The sequence below is a fragment of the Miniopterus natalensis genome, chromosome 14 (genome assembly GCF_054644295.1).
Source record: "Miniopterus natalensis isolate mMinNat1 chromosome 14, mMinNat1.hap1, whole genome shotgun sequence".
Taxonomy (NCBI): domain Eukaryota; kingdom Metazoa; phylum Chordata; class Mammalia; order Chiroptera; family Miniopteridae; genus Miniopterus; species Miniopterus natalensis.
This window is the reverse complement of record NC_142094.1, coordinates 21,698,176-21,711,315: the sequence shown is the minus strand read 5'-3', so window position 1 is coordinate 21,711,315 and position 13,140 is coordinate 21,698,176. Positions and strand designations below refer to the sequence as shown.

General features: G+C 54.0%; 1 protein-coding gene across 1 annotated transcript in view; it reads left to right on the top strand.

The window, feature by feature from the left end:
• The first annotated feature begins 558 nt into the window (after positions 1-558).
• Positions 559-13,140, top strand: part of UNC5B (unc-5 netrin receptor B) — an 80,167-nt gene continuing 67,585 nt past the window's right edge. The window contains exon 1 of the mRNA XM_016224065.2: positions 559-675. Coding sequence (XP_016079551.2) covers positions 597-675 — 79 coding nt within the window. The 5' untranslated portion in view covers positions 559-596. The remainder of the gene's footprint in view (positions 676-13,140) is intronic.

Genomic DNA, 13,140 nt, shown 5'->3' with positions numbered 1-13,140 from the left:
CAGCACTGCGGAGGCTGGGGCCCAGGTGGCCGTCCGTTCCCCCCGTCAGCGGCCCCCCGCAGGCTCCGCCTACTCCCGCCCAGGCCCCGCCCCGCGGAGCAGGGCACCCCTCCACTCGCGGACTCACTGGGGTGAGCGAGCTGCTGCGCTTGGCATTGTGGCAGGCGGCGGGGACCCGTGAGGGCGCCGGAGCCGCCGGCAGCTGCGAAGCGCAGAGGCTCACCACACGGGGGCTCGGACGGCGCGGCGCCGGCCGCTGCGAGCGCGGCTGAGCGCTCGTACCTTCGGTCGCACAACTTCGGAGCCAGGGGGCGGAAGCCCGCGGAGCGCTCGGAGCCCGGGAGCCTGAGGAGCGCAGAGAGGGGCGCGCCGGAGCCTGGCTTGAAAGCGGGCTCTCAGCACCCCTCGAACTCCGAGCACCAGGCGGCCCTCTGTGCAGCGTGGCTGCCGCTGCCCCCACGGAGGGCACGGGCTGGCGCGGCCGGGCGCCGGGGAGGACGGCGTGGAGGCGGCGGCGGCGGCGGAGACGGCGGCGGCGAGGCTGGGGCCAGGGAGAGAGCCCCGGGGGAGAGGCGCCCGAGCCGGGCCACGGGAGCATGTGGGCCCAGAGCGGAGCGCGGGGCGCGCTGCTGCTGGCGCTGCTGCTCTGTTGGGACCTGAGGCTGAGCCTAGCAGGTAAGGAGCGATCGGGTATGAGGGCGGGGGGCGAGGGCACCCTTGCTGCTCACTCTGCTCCGAAGTTGAGGTGGTTGGTCGCCGCGTAGGTGCGCACAGTGGAAGTGGCTAGGGCGCCCAAGTTAGAGGGTAGATTTCTTTGCCCCACCGAAGTGGGCGGTGGCTCAGCCACCTCCTTGGGTGGGGGTGGAGGGGCGCAGGCCACGGGGTTCAAAGTAAGCCGGAAGCCTCCCGCTTACACCTGGAAGGGATCGCGTCTTTTATTTGGAACGGGTGTCCGCGTGGGGGTCTGCGCCTCCGCGAGGACCGGTCTCCAAGGGACCCCAGGCTCTCTGCGCGCCTGGAGGTGCCGCCGCCTCAGGAAAAATCGCTGCATGGGCCAGGTGTGCGCTCGCCTGCTTTCCCCGGCAACTTCCTAGCCCGGTCCCGGCTCGCCCTGGCGAGAGGGAAGGAGAGAGACCTGCGGCGCCTGTGGAGCACGGGAAGCGCGGATCCGCTCCGCGAGCCGAAGAGGCGGGTTTGAAGGGCTTTGGCTATAGAAGGGGGTAGGGCTGAATCCTGCACGTACAGCTTTCCCCGAGATCGTGAGAACCACAGGTCTGGAAGGATGTTTTTTTTCTGGGTGTTGGTGTTTTGTGTCTGTGTGTGTGTATTGGGGCTGGGGCGGGCGGGGGGGGGGGGGCCGAGTACGTAATGATCCTGCGAGTTTCCTTTTAAATGGGTCATTGACATTCTCCCTGCCTGGGGAGCAGACTAGGTGCGCTCGCCTCGGTACAGCTCCTACTCTGGATCCAGCAATATGCCTTTAGAGGGTTGGTGAGCTTCTAAAATAAAGCTCCTATTCCCCCTCGCACCCCCCGCCACGGATGAGTACAAGTATTGCTCCTCAGTAGCTGGGCCCGGCGTCCCCGACTGGGCTGCGTCTTCCCGGGGAGCGAGCCGACACTCGGGAAGCAACCTCTGTGGTGCAGGAACCCAAGCAGGGGGCTGGCCTCTGCCACTGGTTGTCTCGGCTCCTGGGGCGGGGTGGGAGTGGGTAGGGGGGCATCCTGCACCGGGTCCTCTGAGTTGAGGCTGAGAATGGGTCAGGAAAAGCGGTGTATAAAGTGGATGGGATGAGGAAGCCCTCCCTCCTCCACCTTCCGCTTGGATGTTGACATCCGCCCCCACCAATAAAGAGATTCCTCACTTTGGAATTAATTCCTCACTTTGGAATTAATGATTCCCACGGCCCAGGAGTAAGGGCTTGGTTTTTAGCCACCTCCCCCCCAACACTTTTTTTTCAGCCCTGTGTCATAAAGTTACGACACAATCATTTGATCCAAGTTAATTATGATTTGGGCAGACTCTGGTATTTAAAGCAGTGTTTTGAAGTTGGAAGGTAATGATGGGGGTGGGGGGCAGGCTGCTGAATGACCAACCTTGTTACAAAGAGTACAGTTGGATGTGGGAGGTGCTGGACTGGGGTGTTGGTTTCTGGTTTGAGGGTGTTTGAGGGGGGTGATTGAATGGTAGGGTGAAGCCTCTGTAAATGGCACATGGGCAGGATTGGGAAGCTGTTTTGTGGCAGCAGGGCAATGGGAGCAGGAATAAATACTGAGGTTGCTGGGGGTGGGAGTTTCGGGGAGGCAGGAGAAAGACAAGACTGACTGGCCTAGAGTTCTCTGGAGCTACAGAGTAGTCTCAGCAGGGAGGCTGGGGGTGTACTGCCTTTCTTGCTTAACAAAGCATCCAGCCCCCACCTTCCCTAGAAGAAACCCCAAGCCCAGGGCTTTGATGGATTTGGGTACGAATGGTGCCCAGTCAGAAATGTCCTCTAATACTGGGGTTTGATTTCTCACTAGCTAGCAGAACCGGTGTTGGAATTGTGCTCATTACTTAGCACGGCAGGGGCTGCCTGCCCACCAGCCTGGAGAGGGGCCAGCTGGTAGGGTTGGCCTGCAGCCTTCCCTTTGCCCAGAATGTGCAGCCCTTAGAAACCTGCCTTCAGGAGGGAGAATGTGTCCCTTCCTTCTCCACAACCCTAATGCCACAGGCAGGGAGCATCTTTCAAAATGTTCTTTGGGTCTTCCCAGTGAATCCCTCATGCGTCCTATTTCACTGATGAGGAAAACCAAGGCCAGAGTGTTGGCTTTCTTCAAATGTTGCCTTCACTTGCCTACAGATCCACATCGTAGACTTGTATGCAGGGCTCCTGTCCAGTAGCCAGGTTGATTCAGGCCACTCTGGACTCTTCCTGGTGGCACCCATTTCTCTACCCTGAGTCTGAGATCAAGCTGAGGCAGAGAAGGCTGTCCCCACAGAAGGCACACCTCCTTTCCCCCATCCCCAGTGAATATGAGAATGTTTTTTAAGGCATGAGGTTTGATGGTGCAGAAATCAAACCTGGAACCGTAAAACCCCAGACCCTTAGAAAGATGTCAGCAAGTGACTGACCAGGAGAGCCACTTCAAAGCTGGGTTGGCTCTGAGAGTCTGCTCCCGCCCCCACCCCTCAGCCTTTCCTGGAGCTTTTAATGAGCCTTTCCTTGGCCTCTGGCTGGGATGGTTGAGAAGGAACTGAGGTGTCATGATAACACTTCTTTTTAAGGTGCAATTAAAATCAGAGTTTTCCTAGTACCTCTGCTGTGTGTGTTTGTGTGTGTGTGTGTTGGTTGTCCTTGGCTCTCTCTGCACTAATAGCAAACACCCATCTCACTTAAACAAATGGAAAGCCAAGAATGTCTTAGGAGGTTTCTCATTACAGTGAAAGTACCATTGCAGGGGAGGAATTTCGGATGTAATCTCTCTCCTCCTTTCTCTTCCCACCCCCAAACTGGGAATTCTGTAGGACAAAACAGTTTCCCTTTTTCTAAGCCACTTATTTAACTGCTGAAGCTTTGGGACAGGTCCTGACTCGCCCAGGGTTACACTGGTGCTCAAGGATAGAGCTGGTATTGGAACTCAGCTCTCTCAAACTTCAGTCTAGTCCTTCTCGCTCCTTCATTCTACCTGGGCAGCAGACCAGCCATCGGGGCCTGAGATTGAGATTCTGAAATCCAGTTACCACCTAAGAGAATGTTGGTTTAGCTTCTTTAGAGGGACTTGTAGCAGGATAGGAGAAAGAGGGGATTTGGGAGCATGGACCCTGGAGAGGTGGAATAGGCAGGACCAAAAGTTAGAGGGGAGGCCCTGAGACCAGGCAAGTGCCCAAAGATAGCTACACCCCTCTTCCCACAGCACCTGTCTTCTCAGCAATTGCCCCAACCTGCCCCAGGTAAGATAAATCCAACGCAAGCTCCCTTGGGCCCATTTCCCCCCCTACCGCACCTTGTAGTTTCTCCCTGAACTAAGGGTACTTTGACCTTGTCCCTAGCTGTCAGGCCTAAAATGAGGTCTGCCCCCACCCCCTTCCATTCCCAGTGCTGAAAGAGCAAGGTTGGTGATTCTGAATGGCCCATCCTGGAGCCTCCCCCAGAGCCTGCTGGCTAAACATATGTTCTTTCAACCTCCGCGCTGGGGCTGGGGTAGCAAGGAGACACCTTGGAATCCACCAAGGCCTGTAGGAAAGGGAGGAGAGGTGGGTCGTAGGTTGGGACTCGGACCTTGTCCACTGGGCCTGGGGCTGGGGCGTAAAGAGAAACTGCTGCTGGGGCCGGCTGGCCCAGAGAGGAGAGCAGGAAGAGGACAGCAGAGGCCGGGGCTGGCCCCCCTCCTGGCTGCCTCCTCCTCACCAGTTTCCTAAATGGCTTCCACAAAGAGGGTCATTAAAGCTGTGAAGGCAAAATGAAACCAAACAAGCGCGCTTTGTGCTTTTCTGTTATTTGGGATTTTTTAAAAGGAAAATTTAAAATTCCATAATTGGAATAATACAAGGAAGGGCAGTTTCTGGAGGGAATCCATGCACTCTGCACTCCACCCTTTTGAAGTTGGGGCTGGGGTGCTACCTCCTGCTCCCTTGGGGCCTGCACTCAGACAGATGCCCCTGGGAGCCTGGGGAATTTCTACCTGACCTGCACATTTTGGTGAGCGAGAGCCTGAGGGAGTCAGGTGACCTCCTGGACTTTTTGGGAGAAGTCTGGCATCCTGTAGCTGGCCTGGCTCCTCACCAGTTAGTTAAGGGCACACTGGATTCAAACTCTGTTCCAGCACCTCCCCAGCCACTGTACCCCTCCCCTGCCCCCCACAGGGCGAACACGCACCAATGAGGTCAATCCACAGGTCCCCGCTGTGCCCCGTTTGGGAGATGCTAATGGCAGTTGAAAACGTTTGCTGAAGTGCAGGTATAAATCAGCCGCCTCCCTACTGTCCCCCCATCCTCTTACCCCCTTTGTTTCCTCTTCCTTCTAGCCAAAAACACGAGGTCGCTGGGAGTTCCCAAATTTACCCTCTGACTTAGAGGCCTGATTAGCATCTCGCCGCTCATCCACTGCCCGTGCACAGGCCACACACCTTGGCACCGCGGGATTCTCCTTTTCCTTCCTCTCCTACACCCCCTTCTTCCCCCTCCCCCCTCCCTTGCTGAGAACCCTGGGAGCTCTCACCACCACCAAAGGGGTGAGCACACTGAGCCTCCCTCTTTCTCGCACTGAGCCTCCCTCTTTCTCGCCTCCCAGAACAGGCTGCCCCCAGCGCCTCACAACTTCCCCACCACTGCGTGGCTCATTTCTCAAGGAAGGCAGGCTGTGGGTGTGAGAGTGCCTATTAAGGAGTGGAGGGGGAGGTGAGAATATGTATTAAGGAGGTGGGTGGAGGTGGGAGTGTGCAGTGAGGGGTGTGGGTAGGTGTGGTGTTGCGCTGGGGCATTCACTGTGTGTGGAAGTGATGAGTGCGGGAGGAATGGATGTGTGTGTTGATTGAGGAGGTTGTGTTTTGTATACAAGTATGTGATGTAGATGGTTGGGTGTGTGTGTTTGGGTGTGTGGGGTGTGTGCAGTGTGCACTTGGACACGGCTGTGGTGTGTGTAGTGAGGGGACAGTGAGTCACCACCAGTCTGGGGAAGCTCCACCCATTGTTTTCCATTATGGGGAATGCCTCTTGGAGATGGGACCCAGGCAGTTTGCCCCTTCAGCACTAATCAGACCTCATTTTGCCCTGTGCTCTGGCCTGTGAGCTGGATTTGGTTCCAATGCCAGGTTCTAGAATTGGAAGGGCAGAGGTCAGCTTTCTGGTTGAAGGCAGATGGGATAGGCCTGGGTAAGCATGTGTTTTGCTGCTCCATAGGGAGGAAGGTTGGTGGTAGATTGGCCCTAAAACCAGCCTAGCAGCTTGGGCAACTAACTGCCCCCAGGAGGACAGGGATCTGAGTCCTGGGGTCTGCTGCAGTCAATTCCCAGCTTACCCAGAGCCCAGAGCATTGCCAGGGCTCATGCTTCCACCCTCCAAGAGTGAAGTCTAGGATTTGCTGGGTAACAGGCAGAACTTGAATGAGTGGCCTCCCCAATGAAGAGCAACCCAGGCAGGCATGGCTGGGCTGGGACTCTTCATGGAAGCAATGGACAAGGACACATGCACACATAGACACAGGACTCCACTGTCCTTACTACCTACCTCCTTGTCTCAAAGGTTCCCCTGTTTTCTGACTTCTGTCCATACTGAGGACTGCCATCCTTAACTCTAGGATAAGATGTGCCATGTGGAGCAGAGAGACCTATAGGAAAGGACAGCACCACCAATGTGCTTGTTGTTTTACAGTCTATCAAACCCTCTTACGGGTGGGTAGGTGCCCATAAGGAGGTAGGTGCCCACTTAGGAAGCTGACCTAGGTTCCAGGTCAGAGCCAGAGCATCCCTGACCCCAGCCCTCAAGGATGTCCCTGTCTGTGTGGGCTGCTGATGCTCACTCCAAAAATGGTAAATGACATTCAGAGAGTCCAAGGTGCCAAGTGAGGGCAACAGCAACATATGCAGGGAAGAGCACACCAAAGAGTGAGGCTTCTAAGCCTTGGGCTTCCTGGAGGGGGGTGATCTGAGCCAGACCTTGCCTCTCTCCTTTTCTAAGAGCACATCCTGAAGAGAAGATGGGATGGGGCTAGCTAGCTGGGCACCCAGGCAGGAGTGCCTGGCCTCAGACCACTCCCACTTTTGGGAAATTGATCGGCATCTGCTCGGCCACCATCTTGGGTGGTACCCACACTTGGTGAGCCACCCTTGGGCCATGCTTCCACTCCTGGATCTTGCAGGCTTAACTGAAGGGGTGTACCTTGGGAACCTGCTAACTTCTGATTACAGGCTGGGACCTGAGCAGGGCCTTGAAAGGAAAAGATTTCCTATTCTTTATTCTGTTTTTGTGGTTCTTGAAGGTGGAGTGAACTCAGAAAATACTTTTTAAACACTGATAGGGATTCTGTTGGAGGTGGGGGCTTGGGGGGTATACCTCTCTGCCTTCTGCTATGCTCCCCTTAGAGACAAAGAGTGGGTAAGAAGGAAAGGACAGAATCTGCAGCCCAGCCACTCCCAGGAGCCAGGCAGAGAGAGAAGGCTCATTGTCATCACCAGCCCTAGGACCCCTCATTACTGAAGCCTCTCCCAGGTTCTCAGCTTCGGGTGCAGAGGGGGCATGGCATGGTCAGCTGGAATTTTGAGGAGGTTAACGTAGCCTCCCAGCATTGCCACTTACAATTCAGTAGGCCTTGGGCAGCTCACCTAACTACGTTGTGCCTCAGTTTCCTCATCTCTAAATGAGGGTAATAATATCGTCCTCACAGGGTTGTTTTGAGGATCACATGACCTGATGTGCTACAAAGCCCTTTGCATGGTGCCTGCACACAGTGAGTGCTCAGGGAGCCCTGAGGCACAGCCTCCTCAGGAGAGAGGCTATGAAGTCTGCAATGTGGCATCTTCCTCCAGGGGAGGTGGGGTGAGGTGGGGCAGGAAGGCTCAGAGCCTGGAAGCTCAGCAGCTCCTGACCTGGGAGTTGGGAGATGTTCTTGCCTTTCTGCTGTGTGACCTTGGGCAAGTGCCTTTACCTCTGTGGGTTCGGTTGGTCTCTCCATCTATAAGTTTGGGGTGAGGGGGGGAAAGATGGGAAGATGATCCTAAGAGCTGTGGGGATTTTTTTGGGGGGGGTCTGTTTTCATCTGAAGAGGCCCCAGCAGCCAGCAAGAGAGAGGTAGCTGAGGCCCAGAACCACTTGTGTTTACAGAGGCCCCTCCAGAAAGTCAATATATCGACTGGAATGCCCTTGTGAGCATTATGCAGCCCTGTGTGTGTGTGTGTGTGTGTGTGTGTCTCTCCCTCTCTCTCTGAAGCCATAAATCACCTTCCAGGGCCTCGGTCCCTTTTTCTTGCTCCTTAAGCATCTCCTCTCTCAGAGCCCCAGATACCAAGCAGCACCCAGGAGGCAGAGAAGGACCCACCAGCAGAGGCAGCCTGGACATGTGAGAGAAGAGGCACCTGCTCCCCCCACCCTGCCACCCTCACCGGGGCTCAGGGGGGCCCTTGGAGGATGTAGCAGGAACAGGTAGCCCAGACTGGCCACACCATTTACTGTCTCATTTCTCAGGAATGGGGGTGGCTGAGCTTGGGGGTGGGGAATAAGCAGTCCTGTCCCCACATGGGGTATTATAACACCAGCCCAGCCCTACCACTTGGCGCACATGTACATTCATTCAGTCTGAGTAAGTACTGGGCTCTGGGGTCAGAGGTGGGCATAGCACAGGCTTGACCCTTGAATGGATGGTCTTTGTGTTGCTTCTTGAAACATGAGCCACGTGCCGGGCCTGTGATGCTGGGGTGCAAGAGGGGTGTAGGATGATTCGACAGAGAGGAGCCCATTGGAGGATGAACCAAACCAAACGTGTGTGTCCTGGGAGGGATCTGTCATGGTGCTTAGAGGGCAGGCTGTGTGGTCAGACTACCTGGGTTCAGATCTTGACTGTTCCTCCATCTGCCTGTGTGTCCTAGAACAAGCTGCCTATCCTCTCTGAACTTTAGTTTCTTTATTTGTAAAATGGGAGTAGTGATAGCACCTATCTTATCAGGCTGTTGTATAAATGAATGAGATCATGCATACAAGTGTTTTGCACATTCAAAAGTGCTCAGTAACATTCATCATCATCATTATTGGGTGACATAACAGAAAATGCTAAAGCTGTTAAGAGAAAGCTCCTGTGGGCCTGGGTGGCTGGTCAGGGAAGGCTTCCTGGAGGAGGGAATGATGGTGTTTGGCCTTTGAAGGATGAGTAGAGTTTGGGGTAAACAGAGAGGGTGTTCCTGGTAGGGGTTGTGTATGTGAAGGAATGGGTTGGAAACGTCTGGCATGTACACCCAGGAGACAAATTCCAAACTCAGCCACTGACTTATATCTGATCATCTGGTAAAACAAGACTTCTGGGGCCAAGGCTTCCTCATTAGTACAGCAGAAAGAGCCAAGACTTTGGAATGAAAAGGATTTGCCTCTTCCTGAGTGTCTGGGCCAGGAGGCACAACTTCTCGGAAACTCAGTGTCCCCCCCATCTGTGAGGTGGGGACAACCCCTCCACCTTCACCAGACAGTGATATGATATGAGATAGCAGACCTGGCACAGAGTAGCTTCCATTGATTTCCATTGCCCTCCTTCCTTCCTGCCTCTCCCCTACTTTCAATCTGGTTCACCCCTGAGTTGGGCTGGGCCCTGCTTCTCTCTTTGTACATCTCTGGGCAGGAGAACAAGGGGACAGAGTTCCAGGTGGTAGCTTCCAGGTTGAGTGGAGAGCCAGGAAGAGAGCTGGAAGAGGGAGACTGCTTTTCCTGGTCCCTGGTGCCCACTTGGGCCTCGTGGATACTAGGAAGCATCCCCAAGGTCCAGGAGGAACGTCTCCTGCTGAGATCACAACCTCCAGAGGCCCCGAGGGTGTCTGGAGGCATTACTGGCCAGGAGACAGAGCTGAAGGAAAACTGCTCTGTAATGTGATCAGAGGTGCCTGGTGCCTGCCTGCCCAGCTTGAGGCTTGAGCACCCATGGAAAATGCAGAGCTTACAAGTTGAATCAGAAATTCAGGAAATTCCTGGCACCCTCCTCCAACCTAGCTTTGGCCATTCTCTGACACAGCAGGGCAGAGTGGGACTCAGCATGAGCAGTGCCTGGGGTGGAGGGTTATGTCCTTGGGGTAGCCTTTCACCCGCCCCTTTCCGTATCACCAAGCCAGGGCCCTGGGGATGGGAAGGCAGGGTCAGAGGGTAGAAGTAGGGTGGGGTTGAAACTAGTGATGGGAGAGCAGCTGTGACATAGATGAGTAGGGAGACTAGGTCTGACTTGTCTGATTTTGCTCGCCCGCGTGCTGCTAGTGCCCAGCATAGCCCCTGGCACACAGCTCTATGAATGCTATAGAGCAGATGGGTAAGGAACTCATGGTCAGACCTTGTTCCCCAACAGGTTGCTGTGCTTCATTCCCTATTGCATTGGACTTAGTACTGCAAATGAGCAGCCAAAGGATTAGAAGGTTCTTACTGCTTTGCCGACAGCCTGCCTTCCTCTTTGCCTTTCCTCTCCCTTCACCTTCTCTCCTGCTTTCTGTCTTCACACACTTACTATGTGCCAGGCATGATGGAAGTCAGAGCCAAGTCTTCAGTGGTCAGAGCCCAAGGTAGGAAAGAATTTATTCGCTAAATCCAGTGGAGCCACAAAGAATTAATCAAGTACTACACTCAAGTAACCTTGGCCCCTTTGTGTAGAGAAAGCAGACTGGCAGGCGTGCTGGGCCGGTAAACTCTATACTTACCTGCAAGGTGGCCTTCATACACCACAGTAATGTTTCCTACTTGGATTCCCACGCCCACTGATCATTTCCCTCCACCTTGCCTTCTTGTGGCTCAAGAGAATTCCTGTTACATGGACACTGGCCTTGAGGCCTGGGAGCAGGTGTGAGTTGAGAGGATATATTTGAAGGCCCTTAGGCAGTCTAACCACAGGCCTCAGCCCTCCAGAGCAACTGCTACCAGCTTCTTGGCAGGAGCTGAGTTTGGTGCAGGGGGCCAGTTTGGGCTGCAGGGTTACATGGACACTGGGCTCTCCCTGGCCCTGCATCCAGTGCTAACATTCAGGGAGCATCCCTGAGAGATTAACACCCCACCCCACCCTGCCCTTGCTGAGGCAGCAATATGCCTGGCCCAGCTACCACCCCCACAGCTGGGCACCTGCTGGTCTTTGCCAGAAGCCCTACCACAGGCTGATCTAGAATTCCTGCTTGGCAGCCCAAGACAGCTGGGACTGCTGGACACAGTAACCCCTGCTGCAAATTTGATCTGACCCCACATTTTCCTGCTAGTGCATTCCACTTCTGTAGATACACACACATAGAGGAGACAACAGCAAAAAGAGCCCTGAGCTGAGGATTGGGGACTTGGATTGTAATTCCAGGCACACTGCTGTGTGGCATAGAGCTAGTCCCTTTCCCTCTCTAGGCTTCAGTACCCCCCATCTGTCCAAATGAAGAGAGTCCACCCTGGAATCGGAAAACTGAGTTAAGTGCTGGCTCTGTCACTAACTGCAGTTCCCTGTGCCTGCATCTCCTCTTTGTAAAATAGGGGCCATGAGTGATTGATGGGGAGATCACACCAATGGGGCATCAAACGAGATGTGGAATGGTCAATAAAAGTCAGTTAGTTTCCTTTTCTTTCTACCTGGGAGGAAGGCAATCCACAAATCGCTGGTTACACCATCCTTCTTTTCATTATTTCCCTCTTGACATGGGGAATATTAGAAACATAAGGTTCAGGATGGCCCACGGGGTGACTTGGTGATCTGTCTGGGTTTACAGTGAGGGGCGCAGCCTGCATTGTCATGTGCATTTGGAAAGAGTGCTGGATTAGGAGTGTCTGGAAGCTTCAGCTCTGAGTTCAACTCTGTGACAGGCAAAGTCACCTTCTTTGAGCCTCAGTTTACCCATCAGCAAAAGGAATTAAAGCAGTTGAATGCCTGGTAGGACTAGGGAAAAACACCCAGAGAGGTACTTTGGAAACTTCTCCAAACCCCAGGGGCCACTGATTGGAGGCAGAAGGAGGCGGCAGAGCAAGGTCTGTTACCCCCAGGACTATGCAGTGCATCCTAAGAGCTGTTTGCTGTGCGGGGGAGGGAGAGGGCCCCATGCTTCCATTTCCCTGGCTGGAAACTCCCACTGGTGTGTGGGCCCTGGCATCTCCTCGTGGCCTGGCTGGCCATGGGTGTTGAGGTAGATGACAACAGTGTGGGTGACTTCCCATCCCTCTCTATGCTCCACACCTCAGAGCAGAGGAGGCCAGGGTGCCACGTCAGGGAAGGTTAGTGTCAGTGCTGCGTTTGATGTGTCCAAGCCAGCACACCATCTGCCATGCCCACCAGAAGTTACATAATCCCTCGGCTGGCTGCCTGTTCTTAGAAAACAGGGCAGGTGGGACCAGCAGGGAGTGGAGAGTTAGGCTTTTCTTCTCTGCACTTGTTCCCTTGCAACCCACCACCACCACCCTGGATCAGTCTCATTCTCCGAGTCTACTGTGTGGAGCCTGAGACATAAATGCCAAGACAGAATGAGGCTGAGGTTAGGAGGGGACTGGGAGGGCCTCGAGGATTGCTTGCTGCCTTGCCTTGCAGACTCCGGGGCATCTCGTAGGTGGTGGCAGTGCTCAGCAGCCCCCTCACACAATTCTGCCGAGCTCGGTGGGGTGGATTCAGAAGGGCAGCTCAAGCTTCTGGGAAGTAGGAGTAGACCCTCCCTCTAGTTCCCACAGAGATGTTCCCCATCCAACATCTTACCAAATAAGAAGCATTTTCAACATATACAACAGCCAAATAGCGCTGCCCACATATTACTGAGACCCAAGCTCCAATCCTGTCTCTATTATTTGCTGTTAGCCGGGCCACCTCACCTTTGTTAGTCTCAGTTTCTTCATCGGTAAAATGGGAATAATAAAGCCTGATTCACATGGCTGTCTTGAGGATGAAATCAGATAGCAACATATGTAGAGGACAGAGAAACTGTTCCATGAGTCGTCACTATCATCACTGGTACCCAATTCCATTCTCCTTTTTAAAAAAAAAAATAGAAACAATACACAATGACCATTTCTACCAAGAGCTGTAATAAAGCATGGAGATCCATCATCTCTTCTACCATTCAACACTGTGCCAGAAGAATTACATGCGACCAGTCAAGAGAAATCAATTAGAGGCCTAAGAATGGGTAAAGAAGAGGTAAAACGATCCCTGCTAGATACTAAAACATATTGTACCACCTCTGTAGTTAAAACAGTGTGGAACTGGTGCATGGATGGGACAGCAGATTGGTTAAAGGCAAGGGTAAGTCCAGGATCAGACCCAAGTGCGCATGGAAATGTACATCACAAAGGTGTGCTATCTTGGATCACTGGGATAAAGATGGACTTTTTAAAAAATGGGGCTGGGACAACTGGGTAGCCATTTGGAAAAAGATAAAATTTGCTTCGTATTTCACACCATACAGAAAAATAAACTCCAAATGGACTAGGGACCTAAAAGTAAACAGTGATACCAGTAAGCACTAGATGGAAACC